Source organism: Oryctolagus cuniculus, chromosome 12, assembly GCF_051225735.1.
Source record: "Oryctolagus cuniculus isolate XC-2025 breed Fujian yellow rabbit chromosome 12, ASM5122573v1, whole genome shotgun sequence".
Classification (NCBI taxonomy): Eukaryota; Metazoa; Chordata; class Mammalia; order Lagomorpha; family Leporidae; genus Oryctolagus; species Oryctolagus cuniculus.
In genome coordinates this window covers 119,170,821-119,195,000 of record NC_142878.1, presented here as the reverse complement: position 1 = coordinate 119,195,000, position 24,180 = coordinate 119,170,821, and the positions used below count along the sequence as shown (strand labels likewise).

The 24,180-nt window shown below is 41.6% G+C and overlaps 2 protein-coding genes and 1 pseudogene across 3 annotated transcripts in view; 2 read left to right on the top strand and 1 right to left on the bottom strand.

The window, feature by feature from the left end:
• Positions 1-1,217: 1,217 nt before the first annotated feature.
• On the top strand, positions 1,218-2,856 carry LOC138844569 (endoplasmic reticulum-Golgi intermediate compartment protein 2 pseudogene; annotated as a pseudogene). Its single transcript, XR_016217734.1, has one exon. The product of XR_016217734.1 is annotated as an endoplasmic reticulum-Golgi intermediate compartment protein 2 pseudogene (transcript).
• Positions 2,857-5,278: 2,422 nt separating this feature from the next.
• LOC127488967 (SH3 domain-binding glutamic acid-rich-like protein 2) lies at positions 5,279-8,675 on the bottom strand. The gene has a single exon (XM_051839717.3). It carries the CDS (start codon positions 8,534-8,536, stop codon positions 8,213-8,215), a length of 324 nt encoding a protein of 107 aa, XP_051695677.1. The 5' UTR covers positions 8,537-8,675; the 3' UTR covers positions 5,279-8,212.
• Positions 8,676-17,450: 8,775 nt separating this feature from the next.
• The window catches only part of LOC103347453 (uncharacterized), a 56,163-nt gene continuing 49,433 nt past the window's right edge, over positions 17,451-24,180 (top strand). Inside the window, exon 1 of the mRNA XM_089309602.1 lies at positions 17,451-17,831. The gene's annotated coding sequence lies outside the window, so the exon portion shown is untranslated. The remainder of the gene's footprint in view (positions 17,832-24,180) is intronic.

Sequence of the window (24,180 nt, the reverse complement as noted above, 5' to 3'; positions counted from 1 at the left end):
TATTTGATTGTAAGTAAAATATGCAACTTATTTTTTTTATTATTTTTAAAATAAAATTGAGGCCCAGCACTGTGAAAATAGTGGGTAAAGCCAGCGACTATGGTGCTGGCATCCCATATGGCCACTAGTTCAAGTCCCAGATGGTCCAAGTATTTGGGGCCCTACACCTATGTGGGCAGTCCAGAAGGAGCTCCTGGCTTCTGGATTTGGATCAGCCCAGCCCTGGCCATTGTGGACATTTGGGATGTGAACCAACAAATGGAACCAACATCTCTCTCTTTCTCTCTCTATCTCTCTCTCCCTCTCTTTCTCTATATTTCTCTTTATCTCTATCTCTATAGCTATCTCTATAATTCTTTCAAATAAATTTTAAAAATCTCTATCAAAATGGGTTTAAATATTTTCAGCTATTTCCTACAATACAGAAGAATAAAGGACCTTTGAAGAAACATTAAAGAATTCATTTTAACATTGGATAAAATCACCTATTTTTTCTCTTTTTAAAGATATATTGCACTCATTTGAAAGGCAGATTTGTAAGGATGGAGAAACAGAGTCAGAGACTTTCCATCTGCTGCTTCACTCCCCAGATGGCTGCAATGGCCAGAGCTGGGTAAAACCAAAGCCAGGAGAAAGAAGCTTCATTCTGGTCCTCCATGTGGATGGCAGGGACCCAGTCATGTGGGTCATTTCAGCTGCTTTCCCAGGCCATTAGCTGGGAGCTGGATAGGAAGTGGAGCATCAGGACCTGAATAGGTACCCATATGAGATGCCAGCCTTGCAGATAGGACATAACCTCCTCAGCCACATTGACGAGCTCCTAAAATCACCTATTTCTAAAGAGTTTATTTTCATTTATATTCTTTTTATAAAAGACTTATTTGTTTATTTGAAAGTCAAAGTTATGGAGAAGAGAGAAAGACAGATCTTCCATCATCTGGTTCATTCCCCAAATGGCTACAAAGACAGGGGTTGGGTTAGGCCAAAGCCAGGAACTTCTTCCATGCCTGCCACATGGATGAAGGAGCCCAAGCACTTGACCAATTCTCTGATGTTTCCTCAGGCCATCATCAAGGAGCTGTAGCAGAAGTGTAGCAGCCAGAACTTGAACTGGCACCCATATAGGATTTCATTCTCACAAATGGTGGCTTAAATGCTAGTCCCTCCTTATATTCTTTATAAAATTACTTTTAAAAGTCTCCTTCTAAATAAACAAAAGAGAAACATGGCGGTCGGCTGGGACCGTAACACAAGCATGACTATATGAAAGAAGAAGAAGGCGTTCCTGAAGATGAGGCGACTGAATCGGAAAAAAACCTTAAGTTTGGTCAAAGAGTTGGACGCCTTTCCCAAGGTTCCTGACAGCTATGTAGAGACTTCGGCCAGCGGGGGTACAGTTTCTCTGATAGCGTTTACCACTATGGCTTTATTAACAATAATGGAATTCTCAGTGTATCAAGATACATGGATGAAGTATGAATATGAAGTAGACAAGGACTTTTCTAGCAAATTGAGAATTAATATAGATATTACTGTGGCCATGAAGTGTCAGTATGTTGGAGCAGATGTGTTAGATTTAGCAGAAACAATGGTTGCATCTGCAGATGGTCTAGTTTATGAACCAGCAATATTTGATCTTTCACCACATCAAAGAGAGTGGCAGAGGATGCTGCAGCTGATTCAGAGTAGGCTGCAAGAAGAGCATTCACTTCAAGATGTCATATTTAAAAGTGCTTTTAAAAGCCCTTCAACAGCACTTCCACCAAGGGAGGATGACTCGCTGCAGTCTCCAGATGCGTGCAGGATTCACGGGCACCTCTATGTCAACAAAGTAGCAGGGAACTTCCACATAACCGTGGGCAAGGCAATTCCACATCCCCGAGGCCATGCACACTTGGCAGCTCTTGTCAACCATGACTCTTACAATTTCTCTCACAGAATAGCTCATTTGTCTTTTGGAGAACTTGTTCCGGGAATCATCAATCCTTTAGATGGAACTGAAAAAATTGCTATAGATCACAACCAGATGTTCCAGTATTTTATTACAATTGTGCCAACAAAGCTACATACTTACAAGATTTCAGCAGATACCCATCAGTTTTCTGTGACAGAAAGGGAACGCATCATCAACCACGCTGCGGGCAGCCACGGCGTCTCGGGGATATTCATGAAGTACGACCTCAGCTCTCTGATGGTGACAGTGACTGAGGAGCACATGCCGTTCTGGCAGTTTTTTGTGCGGCTTTGTGGCATAGTTGGAGGGATCTTTTCAACAACAGGAATGTTACATGGAATTGGGAAATTTATAGTTGAAATAATTTGCTGTTGTTTCCGACTTGGATCCTCTAAGCCCGTCACTTCTGTCCCTTTTGAGGATGGCCACACAGACAACCACTTACCTCTTCTAGAAAACAATGCGCATTAGCACCTCCTGAAGGAAGGAGAAGAACTTTTTGCCTGAGACATAAAACCTTTTTTAATAATAAAATATTGTGCAATATATTCAAAGAAAAGAAAATATGAATGAGAAGCAGAAAACACACTTATTTAAAAAAGAAAAAAAGGAAAAAAAAAACCCAAACTGAAATCCTGTGTATGTTGTATCTGTTACAAATGTCCTAGAAGAAATGATGCAGCCGATCAGTGAGTCAGCCCAGGGGAGTACCGCTTTGAAGATGGCCCCGGCTCCCTTCACAGCGTGCGGGCAGCACTGCAATGAGAACTTATTTGCCGATGACAAAAAGCCCAAGGAAGGAAGTGAAACCCGCCTAAAGAAAAACGGCACTGCCCAGTGCAAATGTTTGCGTCCTCTTGTTTTTAAAAGATACGATGTCAGAATAAAGTATGTAAAACGTATGGAAAACTAGTCTAGACTTTAAAAATTGTAATCAGGTCACGTTGTTAATAAAGAAAAACAGGGACTAGTCTCTATAATTAGCCATATTCATGTTAAAAAAAAATAAATAAATAAACAAAAGATATCTCTATTATTTACCAATTTATTAATTGTCTCTATTTACAAGTCAAGCTAACACCAGGATTTGTTAGAAGACCCAAATGGGGGCAGTGCTATGGTGCAGTGGGTTAAAGCCCTAGCCTGCAGCACCAGCATCTTTTATGGGCACCAGTTCAAGTCTTGCCTGCTCCTTTTCTGATCCAGCTCTCTGCTATGGCCTGGGAAAGCAGTGGAAGATGGCCCAGGTCCTTGGGCCCCTAACCTACATGGGACACCTGGAAGAAGCTCCTGGCTTGGATCAGTTCAGCTCTGGGCATTGCAGTCACTGGGGAGAGAACCAGTGGAATGGAAGACATCTCTCTCTCTCTCTCGCTCTCGCTCTCACTCTGGCTCTGGCTCTCTCTGTAACTCTGTCTTTCAAGTAAATAAAACATATCTTTAAAAAAAGAAACTTAAATGAATCCTACCCCTTGGGCATAAACTCAGCTAAATCTACAGTGTCTGTCATCTGTCCATAGTAAAACTCAAGTCTGGTACATATCTCTCTTCAGCTAGACATTACTGTGTCCTTCCTTTAAGAATCAAGAACAGCGGCCAGCATTTGGTGCAGATTAAGCAGCTGCTCACAATGCTGGCATCCCAGATGAACTCAGGTTCAAGTGCCAGTTCTGATCCAGTTCACTACTAATGTGTGTAGGAAAGCAGCAGAACATTGCTGAAGTACTTGGACACTTCCCACTTTTATGGAAGAATCAGTTGGAGTTCCATGCTCCTGGTTTTTGCCTGGCCCAGCCCCAGCAATGGTAGTTATTTGGGGAGTGTACCAGCAGGTGGACGATCTCTCTCTTCCTCTATCTCTCTTTCTCTCTCTCTCTTTCCCTATCTCACCCTCTCCCTCCTCTGTAAGTCTGACTTTCAGATAAACAAATAAATAAATCCTTTTAAAAAAAGAAACCAAGAAAGCAAAATAGATTCAAGAAAAAACTAAATAAATATTTTAATAGAGTCCAGAAAAGACTATAAATGTGCTACCACTGCACATTTGTCACTATGATGTGCTGAATAAAAAATAATTAATGTATATTATCCTGTACTTATTTGGATGATTGATTACTGGTAATTAGTATTTAGTTTTAAAGAAAAAATTTCAAGTGACAATATTCATCAATAAGAAAAAGTTGAAACAAAGCACTCTCTTAATCTCACAAAGTCATGTGGATAGAAGAAGACATATCTGATTTTTTTCTAATCAGCCTTCCTAAAATTTACAATTTTTTTCTGGCAACAGTTAATTTGATCATCATAGAAAGTTCTTTGAAGGCTCTTGTTAAACTTGTTCCTCTTTGAAAAAGTAAATTTTACTGTGTGATACTGCAAGAGGTAAATTTTTGATTTATAGGAAATTTGAAAACCAATTATGATTAGTCTCTAATTTCTGATTTACTTATAGAACAGAAATTACACAGATAAATGTCACTTTGTCTAAGTTTTAAAAATATTTACTTATTTATTTGACAAGCAGTCACAGATAGACAAGGGGAAAGACTGAGAGAGAGGTCTTCCACTTGCTAGTTCACTCCACAAATGGACACAATGGCCAGAGCTGGACCAACTCAAAGCCAGGAGCCATGAGCTTCTTCACACATGGGTACAGGGGTCCAAACACTTGGGCTATCTTCCACTGCTTTCCCAGGTCATTAGCACAGAGCTGGATTGGAAGTGGAGCAGCTGAGACATGAATCAGCACCTGTATGAGATACCAGTGCCACAGGCAGAGGCTTAATGATTATGGCACAGCACCAGCCCCCACTTTACCTAAATTTACGGTAAACCCATGAGTTGCACCACAATGCTATTTCTTTTCTTTTCTTTTCTTTTCTTTTCTTTTCTTTTCTTTTCTTTTCTTTTCTTTTCTTTTCTTCCTTCCTTCTTTCTCTCTTTCTCTCTCTCTCTCTCTTTCTCTCTTTCTCTCTCTCTTTCTGTCTGTCTGTCTGTCTTTTCTTTTTTTCTTTCTGTTAATTTTTCTGTGTCATGATTCTTGCACATTGCATCCAAGGACATGGACCAGGGAGAGAGGCTTATGATTCCTGTGTGCAAGAACTCTCCTCTTGAGGGTCAAAGCATCTGACAAGGAAGCTCTCCTAGATTAAGCCCTCAAGCACCTCTCTCAATAGAGAAGGTGTGCTAACTGGAGAGCACCTTTGGTTTAATTAACTATGGGAGGTCTGTTACTGGAGTCCTCATTGGGATATAATAATGGGTCATGAATCAGTTGAATGTGACTATTCACCACTAGAGGGCTCTGTAGGGTTGATTAAATTCTTTTTTTTTTTTTTTCTGATATTTATTCCCCTTTAATGCTGAATACAAAATCTGAGATTTCACCAACGCCCTTAGAGACAAACACATACAAACTGAAATCTAAAACAGTAACTATGCAGATCAAAGTGGACCCCAACATGTAAGAAAGGCTGTCAAATGAAAGTATTTCTAGAAAAAGGCAAAACCCCACAGTAAAATCAAACAAACAAAACAGAACAGAAAGAGGCTTTGGTACCTTTCAATAACAGAAGCCGAGAATAAGTTTAGTTCATTATTAAATTCAGATAATATAAAAACTAGCTATGTCGGAGTGTTGAATGAAAATCTATAAAACAGAAAAAAATCTACAGTATATTAGAGTCTGAGTGGGAAAAAACTCTTCCTTTTCTCCTCTTGACTTCAACAAAACACCAGTATTTGGAAAAACAAGTATTTTCTGGTCTCCATACCCAGCCAAATGGCACTATGTGTTTACCTTTCAAATGGCATAACTTGATTTTTAGCAGCAGTTTCCTTTTTCTAAACAAACCTACTACAGGAAATTAAAAAATTCTGTCTTAAAATGCCCTTGAAATTACACCTACGCCTGCAGTCCCCATCTGTTTATTTCCTAGGTTTTTAAGACCGGGATCATCAAAGTCTACAGGCTGCTAGTTAAAGGAGGGAGCAAGGAAACAGCTATTATGTATTTGGAATTCAGCTGGTAAATGAGTCCAAGCAAGAACACAGTCTTCTGAGAGCACAGCGAGGTCCCAAAGGGTAACACCTCAGTGCCCCAGGAGCCTGTGTGCTGTGGGCAAGGCCCCACGCTGTGCTTCTAGCTCATTATAGGAACAGTGCCACCTGAGGCCGGACTCTTGGGTTTTTTTGCTCAACATCAAAACACCCCAAATTAGGGAGGGGTCGTGGTGTAGAACTGTGATAGTAGTTTAGCACCACCATTCACCTAGTCTGTTTAATACAATCAGCATTCCAGGTATACCAAGGTTAACTCAAAAGTTAAGAGCCAAACAACTCTGGGGAGCTTTCTTTGTCTAGCAAGCATGGTATGCATCCTATAATCCCAGAATTTAATTTGCAAAGCCTCAACCTCACTGAGTTGGTTCTTAGAACTCACTGGCAGGAGCAGACTAAATGCAAGCTGGGTCATTACAACACGAAAAATTGTAAACTGCTGTATCTTAAAAAGACATTCTAAACCTTAACAAAAGACTCACATGCTCAAACATAATATCCAGTTAGGAAAAACAAAAAATCCCAGATAGTTCCTGGCATTTATCAAATGGAATCTGACCCGGATCTTGTTTAACGTCAACTAACCAGTAGTACCTACGAATAGACAACAGCTTTCCTTGGACAGAAAAGTATGGATCACACATCTGTTTGAGTGAAGCAGAACTGCCATGCTTTTCTTCTAGCTGCAGTTGTGGAGTTCGGCTTCAGTTCTTGAGAATTACTTTGAGCAAGACATGGGCAGGGTGAGGGCACAGGTGACAGGGCTTTCATTCTTCTGCTCTTTCCATTTCTATTAAATTCTCTGCTCAGAATCATAAGGAAAGGCCCAGCATCAGGATGCTGGGAACAGAAGAGTATTTTAGGCGACACTCTGAGAGCATCTTGTTCAAGGCTGTTCTTATGTTTGGCAACTTCAAACACTCAAAATGTAAGCATCCATGTTATAGAAACATGGGTGCAGAAAGGTAGCCTTCGCCCAAATGAAGTAGACATGTTGTGTGTTTGCCAAGGACGATGCAGAGTTATTCCCTGGACAGCCCCTTTGTCACATATGTCACTCTGAAAACTCAACTTGTGCTCATACATGCAATGAAACCATCAATCTACACGACTCTGGAGAATCCAAGTTGTACACTGGACAGAAATGTCAGCGAAGTAGGGAAACAATGAAAAGTAACATAGGAAAACAAATTCTACAGCAATATTGGGATCTTTTAATATGCTTCATCAAGGGTTCACAAAATATATCTAACCAAGATCTTCCTTTCTCAAAAAAATATAATCCCTTCACAAAATAGAATAAGCAGCTATTAGTTTGGGGAGCTGCATTTAAAAATATATGTGCACTCAGATATAAAGAAATTGCTAGACTTGAAAATGCCTTAAGATACTAGTCAGATAATTTTCCTATAAATTTACTATCTAATTAATGCACCTCTTAAAATATATCTTTCCGGTAGTCTTAATGTGTTTAGGTAAAATTTTCCCCTTATAAGAGATAGAGAAGCATATGTATTTTTCCAAAATACTGATTGCTTTCATCCCTGTAACTTGGTTCTCATCACAAAATGTTTCAACAATAATTTTTAGGATAATCTATAGGAGCTTGAGGCTTTATAAGGGAATGTTTCTTTCCATTACCAAAAGGAGTCTAGAATGTCTAACTTTTTCAAAGGTGTTACTACAAAGCACTGAATAGTAACTTTAGGGATTGTGCAGCAAAAATCTCCAGTGCCCATGGTCAACAGCACTGCTTTTCAAAATTTCTGATCCAAAGATTTGAATAGCCTGGCAGACTAACTTAAAGGATATAGTCCAGGCAGCTTAAAGAGAAGTGACTGCATGCAATACTGGCATCTACTATAACCTAGGACAGATCCAACATTTTCCCGCTGATGGTGCCACCCACTTATCTTTTCATCATTAAGGGAGCACACCTGTAACAGGTGAGAGTAGTTTCATGAGGCAACTGCAGGCAAATCTAAAAACGAGAAAAAATCCACCACCGTTCTGATTTGGTTTAAAGCAATCATGCAATCCCCATTATACCCACATCTTCCAAAAACACCTTTTCCGTGGCAAGCAAAGATACTGATGATGCACGTGGCTTTTGTCACAGTGATGCATTAGGTAAGCAGGTGTGTGCTGAGTACCAGGGGTGCTCCAAAATGCATCTCCGTCATCTTCCATTTCTTCTCTCTAAGATTCTGCCTTTGATGCCAACCGTGGTTTCAGGCCTAAGAATGAAAACACTGTGTTGCTTTCCTTTGATTCAAAAAAACTGTCATAATCTCCACAGTATCGGTCGCCGTTAAATATCTGCGGGGGCAGCGGGTTGCCCTGCGCGGGCTTCTTTTCCGGGGGTACGTTTTTGTACATCCATTGCCTCTGCTCTTCTGACATTGTGATATCCACCTCCTCAAACTCTATCTTGTTGGCTTCCAGAAATCTCACCACATCTTGCTGCTTCTTCTTTATCGCCACGAAGCCCGAGGAAGAGGCGATGAACACGCAGATGACCATCCTGTCCGTGCGCCCGGCACTGAGCCTCCACCCTGCGGGATCCCGGCTGGCAGGGGCGCAGGGGCTGCACCCGGCTTAAGCCGCCGCCGCTGCCGTCGGAGAAGATCGCGGGGACCTGGCTCCCTCCCGCCCGGTCCTCAGATCGGTTGATTAAATTCTTATAATCATTGACACCTGATTCCCCACTGTTGTCCCCAGCTGCTCTTCTGGGGAAGAAAATCTGTTCCACTTACAGGATACTTAAGTCTAGCAGTGGAGAAAGCATAATTGAAAGAGCCCACAACTGAGATCATGGCATAAAGACCCTTGCTTCCATGTGAGAATGACTGAGAAAACTGTCTTGATTGGGTAAAACCCATGAAGAGGATAAGGGACCTCTGCATCTCCAAGTGTATTTCTACCTTCCAGCTGCGAACCCAGAATAGGGCATCCATTGAATAAACAATGATTCCATACTTCTATGTGGTGCTTCTCTGCTTAACATTGCCTGCTGAAATCTTGTTCCTATGTATTTTTACCCAGCATGGTTTGTCTTAATTTTCTCACTTCTGCCTGACTATACTCAACAATTTACACACTGTTCTCCACATTGACACACTTTCTCTTGATGTGCATTATAAACCTGATAAATTGCTCTAATGATTTTTATTATCCTATCATTGTAAAAATGCCAGTATCATGTTCTTTAATAAGTTTGGCATAATACTGAAAAGTGGGTGTTTGCCATTGAAGACACTGTATTTGTGCTCACTAGTATTACCTAGATTAGGAGTAGTGATAGCCTCTGGTTATACCTTCAATTTGAACTAAATTCTAAGACATGAATAAAATTACTGATAATGAAGATGAAGGTGAAGAGAAGGAAGCCAAGACTGGGCACTCTGGTGGTGTGAGTGAGCTGTTTTTGGGTGATCTGTTTCTTATATAAAACCTGCTGCTGCAGGTTTGCCAAGTTATGTACCACTCAGTAACCTTCTTCACGTATCTTTAAGAATTCTGTCCCAAATATCGTCCTTTAATTGCACTTTCACAGTTACAGAAAATGAAGTTTTGAACAAAGCTGCTGATTATGGATTTCAATTATTTGCAGAAAATCTGTCTTGCTAATGTGTGAGTCACTGATGCTAAAATATTCCTCTTATCTCTCCCAGAAAGAAACTTTCATTGCCCACACTTTTGCTGTGCTATAGAAACTTAGAGTGCTGAAGGTGTAGTCCAAAATGGGGACTGTCATGATGAAATTCTCTGAGTGCATTGTTTTAATATCATGTATTTTAAATAATCACTTATTGCACTTTTGTGTTGCTATTGACTAACTCATAGAATCATGCTATCCTTTGCGTGTTCAGCTGAGCTGTACTGCAATCTTCTTTAGGGACATGATCATCACTTTTTACCCAGAGATTAGCATTCATTACACATCTCATCTGAGTTAGGCAAGTATCAAGGAATGAGGTTGTGTTGGTAAATAATTTAGTTATACTGTGTGTTCTGTGGAATGTAAAGTTTAAAAGAGATAATTTATCATAACCACCTCAAAAGTCCTTTGGTACATCTTTCTGAATCACTTATGGGTGAGAACTCCTTTGAAAGAAGAAATGAAGTAGCTGACACATGGAGCCACTGCCTGTAATGCCAGCATCTCATGTGAGCACTGGTTTGAGTCCCAGCTGCTCCATTATGATCCATCTCCCTGTTACTGCATCTATCTGGGGAATGAACCAGCAGGTGGAATATCTCTGTCTCCACTGCAACCTTCTTTCTGTGTCTGCCTTTCAAACAAATACTGTAAATCTTATTTTAAAAGAACTTAGGGTCCAGCACTGTGGCATAGTGGGCTTAGCCTCTGCCTGTGGTGCCAGTTTGAGTTCCAGCTGTTCTTCTTCCAATCCAGCTCTCTGCTTTGGCCTGGAAAAGCAGTCAAAGATGGCCCAAATGCTTGGGCTCCTGCACCCATATGGGAGAGAAGAGTGAAGCTCCAGGCTTCTGGCCCCTGGCTTCAGATCAACCCAACTCAGTCTGTTGTGTCTACTGGGAAGTAAACCAGTGGACAGAAGATTTTTCTCTCTGTCTCTCCCTTTGTCTGTAACTCTACCTCTCAAATAAAATAATAATTTTTTTTTATAAAAAAACAGTTTAGCCTCACATTTGGAACTTTTAGTAATTTTGATGGGTTGAGAGGAAATTTGTAAAGTCTGTGATACAACTGAGAGCCTTCCGAGTCCTAGCATGTAAGAAGATAATAGCGAGCAGACAGCTGGTAGACAAGACCTAATAGGGTACAACCCATACATAGCATTGTCTTTCTGAAGACCATAGTGAGTCCTATGGTCCCTGTTCAAAGGTCATGGGAAACCATCCACACAGTTGAAAGAGGAGTGTGACTTGATGAGATTTTGGTTTGTAAAGTGGCCTTAGTACTAAAGAACATCTTCAGAGAAAACATAGAGGAGTATAGCTGAATGGTAAATCTTCATTAATAGTAACAAGATTTGATGAAAGAAATGGCACCTTTAAGGGAAATGTAATTCAGGGAAGGGAGATAAGAACTAGTGAATCTTTTCTCCTAGGATGGCACTTACACCAACTGTAGATATTGGGGCCCTAATTTGGTGTGTTGAAGAGGATTCCACTAGGATCTGGAATAACTTGAGCATCAGAACACATAATTTCAGACTATAATACCTTTAACAAGATAAGAATCTGTGAACTCATAATGATATAAAACATAATGACACACTAATGAGGACAGAAGAGTGAGCCCTTAGCTTTGATGCTAGTTCAAAATATAAATGAAGAAACAATATTGGGAATTAAAACACCAGCATTTCATACAGCAATGATGATTAAAAATAATGAATATCAAAGGTACTGGATGAAAATTTGATAGGAAATAGGATACTGGCATAATATTAGAATAATTTTTAACAAAAGTTCACACATTCCAAAAAGGAATAAAAAATTGTATATAGCACAGCATATATGAATGCTGTGGTGCAGGAAGTTTCACCACTGCCTGCCACACCAGCATTCCACATCAGAGTGCTGTGGTGCTGCTTCAAGTCCCAGCTTCTCTGCTTTTGATCAAGCACAATGTGAATGCACCTGGGAAGGCTTCAGAACATGGCCCAAGTCCTTGGGCCCTGCCACCCATGTGGAAGACCAGGAAACAGTCATTCATCCTAGCTTCAGCTTGACAAAGAACTTAACATTGCAACTCTTGAGAGAGTGGCAAGATGGCGGAATAGGAAGGAAGCACACTGATAGTCTGGGGAGAGACAGTTTAATAAAAGTGGAGATACTACAGGTTCAAGGAAGAGTAGGGGAAGAAACAGCAGAAGAAACTCTTCTGGAACTAGTGATTCAAAGTGGACCTGCATGGAGAGTGTGGGAGCCCAAAGTTCAGGACACCAGCAGCAGACTCAACACACCAGTGCTGGAACGCGAGGTGAGCTGGACCTCAATAGCCTGAGACACCAGCAGGCAAGCAGAAAGAGGAGACTAGAGGGAATGACCCCATGGGGAAAAGTTCACCAGGCTAACTAGAGGAGAGAGAGAGAGAGAGAGAAAAAAAAGTGACCGATACAGACACGAGTTTCTCTCTCTTGGCTCACCTCTCAAAGGCGAGCAAGACAAAGAGCAGGCACCATCTTGGAGATACGTCATAAGCAGGGTGACCTCAGGTCTGCACCAGCCTTGAGCCTAGCAGAAAAACCTGACTCTGGGCGGGGGGTGGTGAATTAACAAGAGATTAGAACCTAGTGAATGTGTGGTGCTACTGAACTGAGACTGTGAAAAAAGACGGCGGGGGAGAGAACTCACAGAATTCACGTGAGTACTCTCCAGAGACGCTACAATTCTGTAACCTTGGCAACCCAGTGGGAGACTGAAGGAGAATTTGAGCCCACACTGAGGGCAGGACAGATTCCCTGTGTGGTCCTTGGGAAAGAGCTTCCGATCTCTGGCTCCTGTGGGTATATCATTTGTTTGCTAACTACCTCCAATTCTGTTCAGCTGTGCAGAATTACTTCCCTTTTGAATCATAGATTTTCTATGTCTTCCTGATTCAACTTAGGTAGGTTGCATGTGTCCAGGAATCTATCCGTTTCTGATAGGTTTCCATGTTTGCTGGCATACAAGTCCTTGTAGTAATTTCTGATGATTCTTTTTATTTCTATGGTGTCTGTTGTTACGTTTCCTTTTTCATCTCTGATTTTATTGATTTGGGTCTTTTCTGTTTTTAGTTAGTTGTGCCAATGGGGTGTCAATTTTGTTTATTTTTTTTTTTTCAAAAAACCAGCTCCTCATTTGGCTGATTTTTGTAATTTTTTTTTGATTCAATCCTGTTGATTTCTTCTCTGATTTTAACTACTTCTCTTCTCCTACTAGATTTGGGTCTGGTTTGCTGCAGGTTTTCTAGATCCTTGAGGTGAATTGAAAGCTCATCTATTTGGTGCCTTTCCAATTTCTTGAGGTAGGCACCTATTGATATAAACTTTCCTCTTAACACTGCTTTTGCTGCGTCCCATGTTTTGGTATGTTGTGCTGTTATGCTCATTTACTTCCAGAAAATTTTTGATTTCTCTTTTAATTTCTTTTATGACCCATTGTTCATTCAGGAGCATGTTGTTCAGTCTCCATGTGTTTGCGTATGCTCTAGGGATTCCTGAGTTGCTAATTTCCAACTTCATTCCTTTATGGTCTGAGAAGCTGCATGGTATGATTCTAATTCTTTTGAATTTGCTGCGACTTGCTTTATGGCCTAGTATGTGGTCAATCCTAGAGAAGGTTCCATGTACTGCTGAGAAGAATGTAAATGCTTTATATGTAGGATAAAAAGTTCTGTAGATATCTGTTAGATCCATTTGGGCAATAGTGTCACTTAAATCTACTGTCTCCTTGTTGATCTTCTGTCCTGTTGATCTGTCTATTTCTGAGAGTGGAGTATTGAAGTCCGCCAGTACTATTGTACTGGGGTCTAAGTCTCCCTTTAAGTCTCTTAACAAATCTTTTAAATAAACCGGTGCCCTGTAATTAGGTGCATATACATTGATAATTGTTATATCTTCCTGTTGAATTGATCCCTTAATCATATAGTGCCCCTCTTTGTCTCTCTTAACTGTTTTTGTGTTAGAGTTTATGTTGTCCGACATTAAGATGGCTACACCCACTCTTTTTTCATTTCTGTTGGCATGGTATATCTTTTTCCAGCCTTTCACTTTCAGTCTGCATGCATCTTTGTTGGAAAGATGTGTTTCTTGTAAGCAGCAAATAGATGGTTTTTTTCCTTAACCCAATCAGCCAATTGGTGTCTTTTAACTGGACAGTTCAGGCCATTAACTTTCAATGTGACTAATGATAAGTGGTAAATTTGCCCTGCCATTTGCCAAAGATAAGTTCTAATATATGCTTTGAATTCCCTGTGATCTTTTGCTGTGAGGTTTCCTTCCTTTACCTTCTTTCATATTGATGACCGTGTTTCTGTGTGCAACCCATCTTTAAGCATCTTTTGCAGGGCTGGATGAGTGGCGACAAAGTCTGTCAATTTCTGTTTGCCATGAAAGGTCTTTATTTCACCTTCATTCACAAATGATAGCTTAGCAGGATATAATATTCTGGGCTGGCAGTTTTTCTCTCTTAGTACCTGGGCTATGTCTCGCCATTCCCTTCTAGCTTGTAGGGTTTCTGATGAGAATTCAGCTGTGAGTCTAATTGGAGATCCTCTGAGAGTAATCTGACGTTTCTCTCTTGCACATTTTAGGATCTTTTCTTTCTGTTTCACTGTGGTGAGTTTAATTACAACGTGTCGTGGTGAGGATCTCTTTTGGTCATGTTTACTAGGGGTTCTATGGGCTTCCTGTATTAGGATGTCTCTGTCCTTCTCCAAACCTGGGAAACTTTCTGCTAATATCTCACTGAAAAGGCATTCTAATTCTTTCTCCCTCTCCATGCCTTCAGGAACTCCTAGAACCCAAATGTTAGGTTTTTTAATAGTATCCTGAAGATTCCCCACAATATTTTTTAGATTTCTAATTTCCTCTTCTTTTCTTTGGTTTGACTGTATCCTTTCCTGTTCTCTGTCTTCCAAGTCCAATATTCTCTCTTCTGCTTCACCCATTTTGTTTTTAAGGCTCTCTAACGTGTTTGTCATTTGATCTATTGAATTCTTCATTTCATTATGATTTCTCATCACTATCATAGTTTCATGTTCTACTAGTTGTTTCATTTCATTTTGATTCCTCCTTAATATTTCATTTTCACGAGAGAGATTTTCTATCTTGTCCATTAAGGATTTCTATAGTTCAAGAATTTGTTTTTGAGAACTTCATAATGTTCTTAACAATTTTTTGAGATCCGCTTCTTACATTTCTTCTATCTCATCATCGTCATAATCTTGAATTGGGGTGTCTTTTTCCTTTGGGGGCATCCTAGTGTCTTCCTTGTTCTTATTGCCTCGGTTTTTGTGTTTGTTGTTGGGCATATTGGAGATATTCTTTGGTTTCTTCACTGTGGTTCTTTTTCTTGTTATACTATGACTCTAGATTAAGTGGACTGTTTTTGATGGAGCCTTAGAGGCTTGAGATTGGTGTGGCCTGAGAGCTCTGTTTGATTCCTCAGGGTTAATGGTGTGCCATTTAATTGTGGCAGTTATCAAATAGATATCTATTTCATTATCTCTTCAACTAGGTAGTTCTTGGGGATCAGAAATTGTATTTGTTTAATTTTTATATCCTCATTTATTCATTCAACTAAAATAATGACTCTATCAAGATGCTGAGTTTCAATGTCAAAGCAAACATGTTTCTTGCCCTCCTGAATTTTCAATCTGGCAAGAAAAAGCAGTCTACACAAATAATATTGCCTGATATAGTAAACATTAGTGTGAAATGAATGGATACATTTAAGCATTCCTAATCCAGCAATTCTAATCCCATGAATTATAATTGACAGAAGTAATCACAAACAGAACTCCATGTCATCCTGCTTCCATTTAGATTTCTACTTAAAATCTTAAAAATCAAACACCACACATATACCTAAGAATGCATAATATTTATATGCTATCTTGATATTAAATATGAGAAAAATAACCATACAGCAATGGCAACTTTGAATCTCCTTTCTTTTTTTTTAGATAAGTTATAATCCTATGTGTTTCTCTACAGTGAAGATTAACATTGGAGATACTCTTCCTCTCCCTCATTTTTCATTTTAAATATGAGAAATCTGGGGTTTTAGAAACTGAGCCCCAAGATAAAAGAAGTATTTCCTTTTTTAAAAATTTATTTTTTTATTTGAAAGGTGGAGTTACATGAGAGGCACAGAGAAAGAAGTCTTCCATGCACTGGTTCACTCCCCAAATGGCTGCAATGGCCATAGTTAAGCTGATCCAAAGCCAGGAGCCAGGAAGTTCTGGGACTCCAACGTGGATGCAGGGTCCCAGGCATTTGGGCCATCTTCTACTGCTTTCCCAGGCTAGAGCAGAAAGCTGGATTGGAACTGGAGCAGCAGGGACTTGAACCAGCACTCATATAGAATGTCCATGCTGAAGGCAGAGGATTAGCTCACTATGCCAGAGTGCTGGTCCCGAAAGATTTCTTTTTCTTTTAACTTTTATTTAATAAATATAAATTTCCAAAGTACAGTTTATGGATTACAATGGCTTTCCCCCCCATAACTTCCCTCCCACCTGCAACCCTCCCCTCTCCTGCTCCCTCTCCCCTTCCATTCACATCAAGATTCATTGTCAATTATCTTTATATACAGAAGATCAATTTAGTATATATGAAGTAAAGATTTCAACAGTTTGTACCCACACTGAAACACAAAGTGAAAAATACTGTTTGAGTACTTGTTATAGTGTTAATTCACATTGGACAACACATTAAGGACAGAGATCCTACATGAGGAGTAAGTGCACAGTGACTCCTGTTATTGACTTAACAATTTGACACTCTTGTCTATGGCGTCAGTAATCACCCTAGAATCTTGTCATGAGTTGCCAAGGCTATGAAAGCCTTTTGAGTTCACCAACTCTGATCTTAGACAAGGTCATAGTCAAAGTGAAAGTTCTCTCCTCCCTTCAGAGAAAGGTAGCTACTTCTTTGATGACCTGTTCTTTCCACTGGGATCTCACTCGAAGAGATCTTTCATTTAAGGTTGTTTTTTTTTTTTTCCCAGAGTGTCAGCTTTCCATGCCTAAAATACTCTCATGGGTTCTTCAGCCAGATCCAAATGCCTATATTTCACTTTGGTTGGCCTTTAACCTAGACTTTTTGACCATATTTCCATGAGCAAATTCAATTCTAAACTCTTTCCACCTCAGCTTTCTCTTTGTAAATTGATAATACTGTCTCCAGAATTAATCTAAGGTATAAATGTTACAAAGTAAGGCATTTACTCTATTAATCTGGCCCCCTAGGGGATACTTGGCAATGTTAGTCCAGTATCCAGTTCTCCTGTTTTTTTTTTTTTTTTTTGTACTTGGTGAATTAGATGGTGGTGTAAAATAATTTGAAAAGAAAAATAAACATCAACAAGACACAAATAAAAATTGTATTCTCAAATCTAGATGTTAAACTATGCCATGTACACCTGTACTGAGAGTCACATTGAAATCCTTGTCATTCGTTACTTGAGAGAAGCTATCCAGGAATAAAGCAGCAGGGGATTTTTCTGAGGAAACAGTGTGTGTAAGGGAACCGTGATTTGGGACTCAGCAGCAGTGGCTGTCACTTCTTAAGATTTTGTTCAAGAAAGGAAGAACAGCAACTGACCCTTAAGATTTGGGGTGGGAAGGAAGGGAAGGAGGGATGTAAACAAAAGCAAACACCCTCTGGTTCCCAGCCTGTCTCCACCCACCCCACAGTGAAGCCCTAGGAGTGGTCAGTAAGTCTCTCCAGGAATGCCCTGGCCTGGACTACATTTCCCAGAGTCACCCGGTGCTTAATGTTTTCCTGCTCTGAACGCCTGTGCGTGTGAATGTGGGAGAATGTGCGCATGCGCGTTCCTTTCCATGTGGCCTGGGGTTGAGAACAGAGGGAGTTCATTTACTGATCAGAGAGGGCCCTGAGAGGCTGCGCTGCTCCTTCTCTCACATTCCCTGGGGAGTCTTGCTCTGCAAGTACAATTGGAGGCAGTTGGGGAGCACACACCCCAGACCTGCCCCCTGCTGCTTCTGTGCCTCTGCATCTGCCACTGTGGGTCCCAAGTTCCAGCGACTTCTGTCCCACACTCTCCGCTTTGCTCTCCAGGTGTCCTGAAGGAAGGGGACGTGCTCCCAAGATTTTCCACGGCAAGTATGGAGAACAGAAGGGGGCACAGATGTGTGTGTGGGAGAGGGGTGGGTGCGATGGTGGGTGGCGGCTCCCAGACCTTGATCACTTGCTTCTCAGTGATCCTGGGAGCTTCTCTGGCAGAGTCAAGGCTGGGGCCCAGGTGTTGTGTCTCCCACCACCGCTTCCCAGTCTCCCGATGCTCGGCCAGTCCCATGGGCTGCCTCGCTCAAATTCTCCTTAAAGTCCACTGGACAAGGAACGGCACAAGCAGGGCAATTGAGAGCACGCCGAAGGAAGGAGTCCCATTCCCTATATTTAAATAAGCCCAGTTCCCACTTTGGGTGGGTCAGAGAATGCCTTGTGGCTGGCCTCCGGCTATATCCCCTGGTAGTTCCAGCTGGGCGGGGCTCGGTGGCCCTCAGCCAGAGCCTGAGGCAGTGGAGAGGTGGAGATGGAAGATCAGAGTAGGCTCTGGCTCCTGGCCCCCATGCTGGACCCCGCGGACACATCTGACAGCTGGGGCGCTATGTGTTTGGCTGACTTTCCCAGCAGCACGTGAAGCTTGTGCAGTAGCTTTGTGGATTGATCACTCCTCCGTGTTTAATTAACAGACTTTTTCAATCTGGAGCTTGAGGCCATGGAAACGTAGCTGATTTATTTTCCTGCTTTTTGATTTCTGTCTTCAACCCTTCTTTCTTCTCATGTTATTAGGGATGCGAACTTTTATTACCTGCTGCTAATCCCTTTGCAAAGTGAGAAGTGAACTGAAATTAATGCAAGTCTACCGTATGAGTTAATAATGAGCTACTTCAATCTGGATTTTCATAGTGGAGAGCTATGAAAACATAAATACAGAAAAGTATCAATTTTTCTCTTTCTTTACAGTCACTCAATGCTCCACCAAGCTGAGTATCTTATAATCCATATGGTTTTAATTAAGAGGGTCAGTTACTTTTTAATTAATTAATTTATTTATTTGAAAGGCAGAGTTACAGAGAGGAAAAGGCACAGAGAGGTCTCCCATCTGCTGGTTCACTCCCCAGATGGTCACAATGGCAAGAACTGCATGGAAGTCAGGAGCCAGGAACTTCTTCCAAGTCTCCCACACAGATGCAGGGGACCAAGCATTTGGGCCATCTTCCACTATTTTCCCAGGCCATAGCAGAGAGCTGGATCAGAAAGTGGAGCAGCCAGGTCTCGAACCAGCACCCTTATGGTTTTACCTGCTCAGCCACAACACCAGCTTCAAATTACTTTTCTTATTCTGAGTTCTGTGTTTAACTCCATGCCATTTTCAACATGGGAGGATATTAGTGACAGATTTTCATGACTGTGGCCTATGGAAGCCTTTATACAAGCTGTTAATGTGAAGAGGGGTAAGGAAGAAAAGAGAAAATGTGCTCCCCTCCCCCCACAGAGATAGTATACTATACTTTCACTATACACAGTATAGTATACTTTTACTATACACAGTATAGTAGAAGATATGGCTTTGGGCTGGCATGGTGACTCAGTATGTTAATCCACTGCCTGTGGTGCCAGCATCCCATATGGACACCCGTTTGAGTCCCAGCTGCTCCTCCTCTGATCCATCTCTCTGCTATGGCCTGGGAAGGCATGTGGGAGGTCTCCATGTGGGAGACCCAGAAGAAGCTCCTGGCTTTAGATCAGTGCAGTTCTTCTGGCCATTTTGGCCAACTGGGGAGTGAACCAGCAGAAGGAAGACCTTTCTGTCTGTCTCGTTATCTGTATTTCTACCTCTCAAATAAATAAAACATCTTTTAAAAAGAGAGATGTGGCCCTAAAAACTATTGCTATAGACTAACTTTCAGTATAATGAAGTTATCACTTGATTGACTGAGTGATTCATAAATTCTGTTAGAGTCCTGTTGTCACCAGATTACTAATCTGTGAAACTCATTTAGCATAGTAAGGTTACCTAGGAAGTAAGAATAGAAAGTGAATCCTGGATAGAGGTTGTTAGGGTAACATCTTCCTCTGAAACCCAGTGTGTTTTGACCTTTTCTCGCATGTATTCCCTATCACAGTGCTTGTGAGTGGACAAGAAGTTAGGCATTTGTGCTGAAAAGAGCTGCTTCACACCCAGGAAACAACTGTAAGACACTTTCTCAGCAACTATGTTGTGTGTACATTAATATGAACTTGAAAACAGCCAAGAACAGGATTCCTGGACTACTCAGGCTAACTCACTGTCCTTGGCACATCATTCCCTGCTCTGCAATAAGTTTCTGGCAAGTTCTTTAAAATTTTTAGGAGAGACATATTTCATATGAGAGACATAATCTGGTAATGCAACAGTGATGTCTTTAAGGAAAGGTGCCATATGAGGAAGCAGTCTGATGGTGTGCATTCATTTTCCCATTTTTTCTTTTTTTTCCTGACAGGCAGAGTTAGCCAGTGTGAGACAGAGACAGACATAAAGGTCTTCCTTCCATTGGTTTACCCCCCAAATGGCTGCTACAGCCAGCACGCTGCACTGATCCAAAGCCAGGAGCCAGGTGCTTCTATTGGTCTCCCATGCGGGTGCAGGGCCCAAGCACTTGGGCATCCTCCACTGCCTTCCTGGGCCACAGCAGAAAGCTGGACTGGAAGAGGAGCAACTGGGACAGGACTGGTGCCCCTACTGGGACTAGAACCTGGAGTACTGGCACCACAGGCAGAGGATTAGCCTAGTGAGCCATGGTGCCGGCCCATTCATCTTCCCATTAATAACTTTCATTGATGTCTACCACAGGGTGGCAGAAGCAATCCTCCTTCTGAATTGCATCAAGCCAGGAGGATTCATCTACAGTTTATCTGAGCTTTCTTTGTATGAGGGAATAACCAAAATACTACATTGTATACAGTGTATTTTCTTTTAGATTCATTTTATTTACTTGAAAGGCAGATTTACAGAGAAATTGAAAGAGAGGTCTTCCATCCGTTGGTTCACTCCTCAAATGGCCACAATGACTTGGGCTGGGCCAGGTGAATTCAGGAGCTAGGAGCTTCTTCTGGTTCTCACACTTGACTTCAGAGGCCCAAACACTTGGGCCATCATCCTCTGCTTTCCCAGGTGAATTAGTAGGGAGCTATATTGGAAATGGAGCAGCCAGGTCTTGAACCAGTACCCATGTGGGGTGCTGGCACTGCCAGGGTCTGCTTAACTTACTATACCAGTCCCATGTGCATTTTTTCAATGGGGGAGGGGTTAATTTTTTTCTAATATGACTCTCAAAATAAAGATTATAATGTGTAGTAGATGATGATTTTGGTTATATTTTGAGTTTCATTAAATTTCTATATTTTTGAAGTTAATGAGTACTAGTAGTTATTTTTTTTAAAATATTTATTTATTTTACTTGAAAGTCAGAGTTACACACAGAGAAGGAGAGGCAGAGAGAGAGAGAGAAGTCTTCTACCTGCTGGTTCACTCCCCAATTCGCTACAGTGGTCGGAGCTGTGCCGATCCAAAGCCAGGAGCCAGGAGCCAGGAGCCAGGAACTTCTTCTGTGTAGTAGTTATGTTATGTTATCCTTGCTTTGGATTAGCAAACTCTCTCCCATCCCTCAGTTAAAATGCTTTTTAAAATAGGTTTATTTTGAGGACTGGCACTGTGGCATAGCAGGTGAAGCTGCAACCTACAGTGCTGCCATCCCGTTTGGGTGCTTGTTTGAGATCCAGCTTTCTGCTGTGGCCTGGGAAAGCAGTGAAAGATGGCCCAAGTTCTTGGGTTCTGCACCCATGTGGCAGACCTGACAGAAGCTTCTGGCTCCTGGCTTCAGATAAATACAGCTCTGGCTATTGCAGCCATTTTCAGAGTGAATCAGTGCATGGAAGACCACTATCTGTGCCTCTGCCTCTCTGTAACTCTGCCTTTTAAATAAATAAATAAATTTTTACATGCTACACCACTGTGCTGGCCCCAAGACCTAACAGGTTTTCTGGGTGCTTATCCTGGGGTTCACTTTGAGTACTAAGCACAGTTATTCTGTGTGACTGAATATTTCACGTTCCTTCTTATGGAAAAGTGTTTCTCATGTTCTGAGTGATTGGGCTACATGCACCCATAGTGGAAACTAAAACTTAATTTGGCATTTGAACACCCACAGTACTGAGTCCTGTAATCTTCTGAATTTAATCAGAAAATGTGTTTTAAAACATTTGGTCTGTGGGTAGGCAGGGCAGTTTTCCTGGATCCCTGTGAGAATTGATGAACTGATGGTGTGTTTCTACCCCACATTATATTCTGAAATTTACTTCCTTTTATTTTCTTAAAATAACTATATTTGAAATTTGCTCCCACCTTCTGAAATGTTTGTGCTTCTGTCCTCCTTATAACCATGGACATGAGTAGCCCTTTTCCTTCCCTTTATGATACTACAAGAGCAATGGGACATTGCAGCTCTCTCCCCTGGCAGCACATCTTCCTCAGTACATCTCTTTGAATTAGACCCTGGGTTAACTTGGCTGCACAAAAGGCATATATCTAAACCCAGTGTACCTATTGAATTAAAGTCATCATAAAATCAATATGCCTTGTAAACCTCTCATCTCTTGCTTTGAAATGTGTTTTGAATGTGTCTTTTATGTCAGTGTCTACAAGCCAGAGACTTCCCACTTAAGGCAGAGGCTGCTGAGGGACAGCACAACTGTAGCTTTGCTCTGTTACTTTACTGTGGCTACTCTTTCACCCTTTCTCTTTATTTTATTAAGATTTAAAAATTTTTATCTTAAAGCAGAGTTACAGAGAAAGAGGCAGACAGAAGGATGGGGATCTTGCATCTGCTGGTTCACTCAAGAGACTGCAATGAATAATGCTGGCCCAGCCTGGAAGCCCAACCAAGTGTCCCATGTTGGTGCAAGGACCCAAGTACTTGTGCCATCTTTTTCTGCTTCCCCAGTTGTGTTAGCAGGGAGCTGGATCAGAAGTGGAACAGCTGTGAATCAAACTGGCACTCATGGGGCTGGCATTGTGGCACAATGGGGAAAGCCACCATCTGCAATGCCAGCTTCCCACATGGACAGTAGTTCATGTCCCAGTTGCTCCACTTCAAACCTAGCTCCCTGCTGATGGCCTGAGAAAAGCAGCAGAGGATGACTCAAGTGTTTGGGCCATTGTAACCCATGTGTGAGACCCAGATGAAGTGCCTGGCTCCTGGTTTCTGTGTGGTTCAGCCCTGGCCATGGCAGCCATCTCAGATGGCAGATCTCTCTCTCTTAGCATTTATTTATTTGCAAGGCAGAGATAGAGAAAGGGAGAGAATGAGAAAGAGATTTTCCATCTGCTGGTCTACTCTCTAGATGGCTGCAATGGCCAAGATTGGGCCAGGCCCAAGCCAGGCACCAAGAGCTTCATTCAGGTCTTGCACTTGGGTGGCAAGGACCCAGGTATTGGGCCATCTTCTACTTTTCCAGGGCCATTAGAAGAGAGCTGGATCAGAATTGGAGCAGCCAGGACATGAACTGGTGCCTATATGGGATACCAGCATTGCAGGCAGCAGCTTTACCTGCTAATCCACAATGCCATCCCATCTGACTCTCCCTCCTCTCTATAACTCTGACATTTTTTTAAGATTTATTTTATTTATTTGACAGAGTTACTGATAGAGATAGATAGAAAGGTCTTCAGTCTGCTGGTTCACTTCCCAAATGGCCACAGTGGCCAGATCTGAGCTGATCTGAAGCCAGGAACCAATAGCTTCTTCTGGATCTCCCACGTGGATATAGGGGACCAAGGACTTGGGCCATACTGTACCACTTTCCAAAGCACATTAGCAGGCAGCTGGATTGGAAGTGGAGCAGCCAAGACCTGAACCAGGGACCATATGGGATGCAGCCCATGGCCTCAACCAGCTGTGCCACTGCACCGGCCCCCAAAACTCTGACTTTCAAATAAATCAATCTTTTTTAAAGGGTGGACACACATATTGGATTCCAGCATTTTATTTGGTGGTGGCTTAATCCACTGTGCCACAAAGCCAGCCCCACCCTTTATCCTTCTGATGATCGTGTGTCAAGATCTGGGTAATATCTGCTGAACAACTGTTGGTATTATGTTAGACTCTTCTGTTTTATTTTGGTTCTCATTTGTTGAGTTTATTTTGGCTGCCACTTTTGGGTATCAAGCTGTGATGTCATCAGTGGCTAAAGCTGCCGTGTGTTAGGCTGGCACTGATTCTACCTTTCCATTTCTTCAAGTAGAAGTGGAAAATGAAATCCTCTCAAAACTAACATGCTACAAAGTAACAACTGGAAATCAGGCTTCCTTTCTTCTCACCTAACAGACCCAGCTGGTCTCTGTGTTTCTCATTTTAGCCCAAACCTACATCAGATTCCTAGAGCAGAAGGAAGCTTATTTTTCAA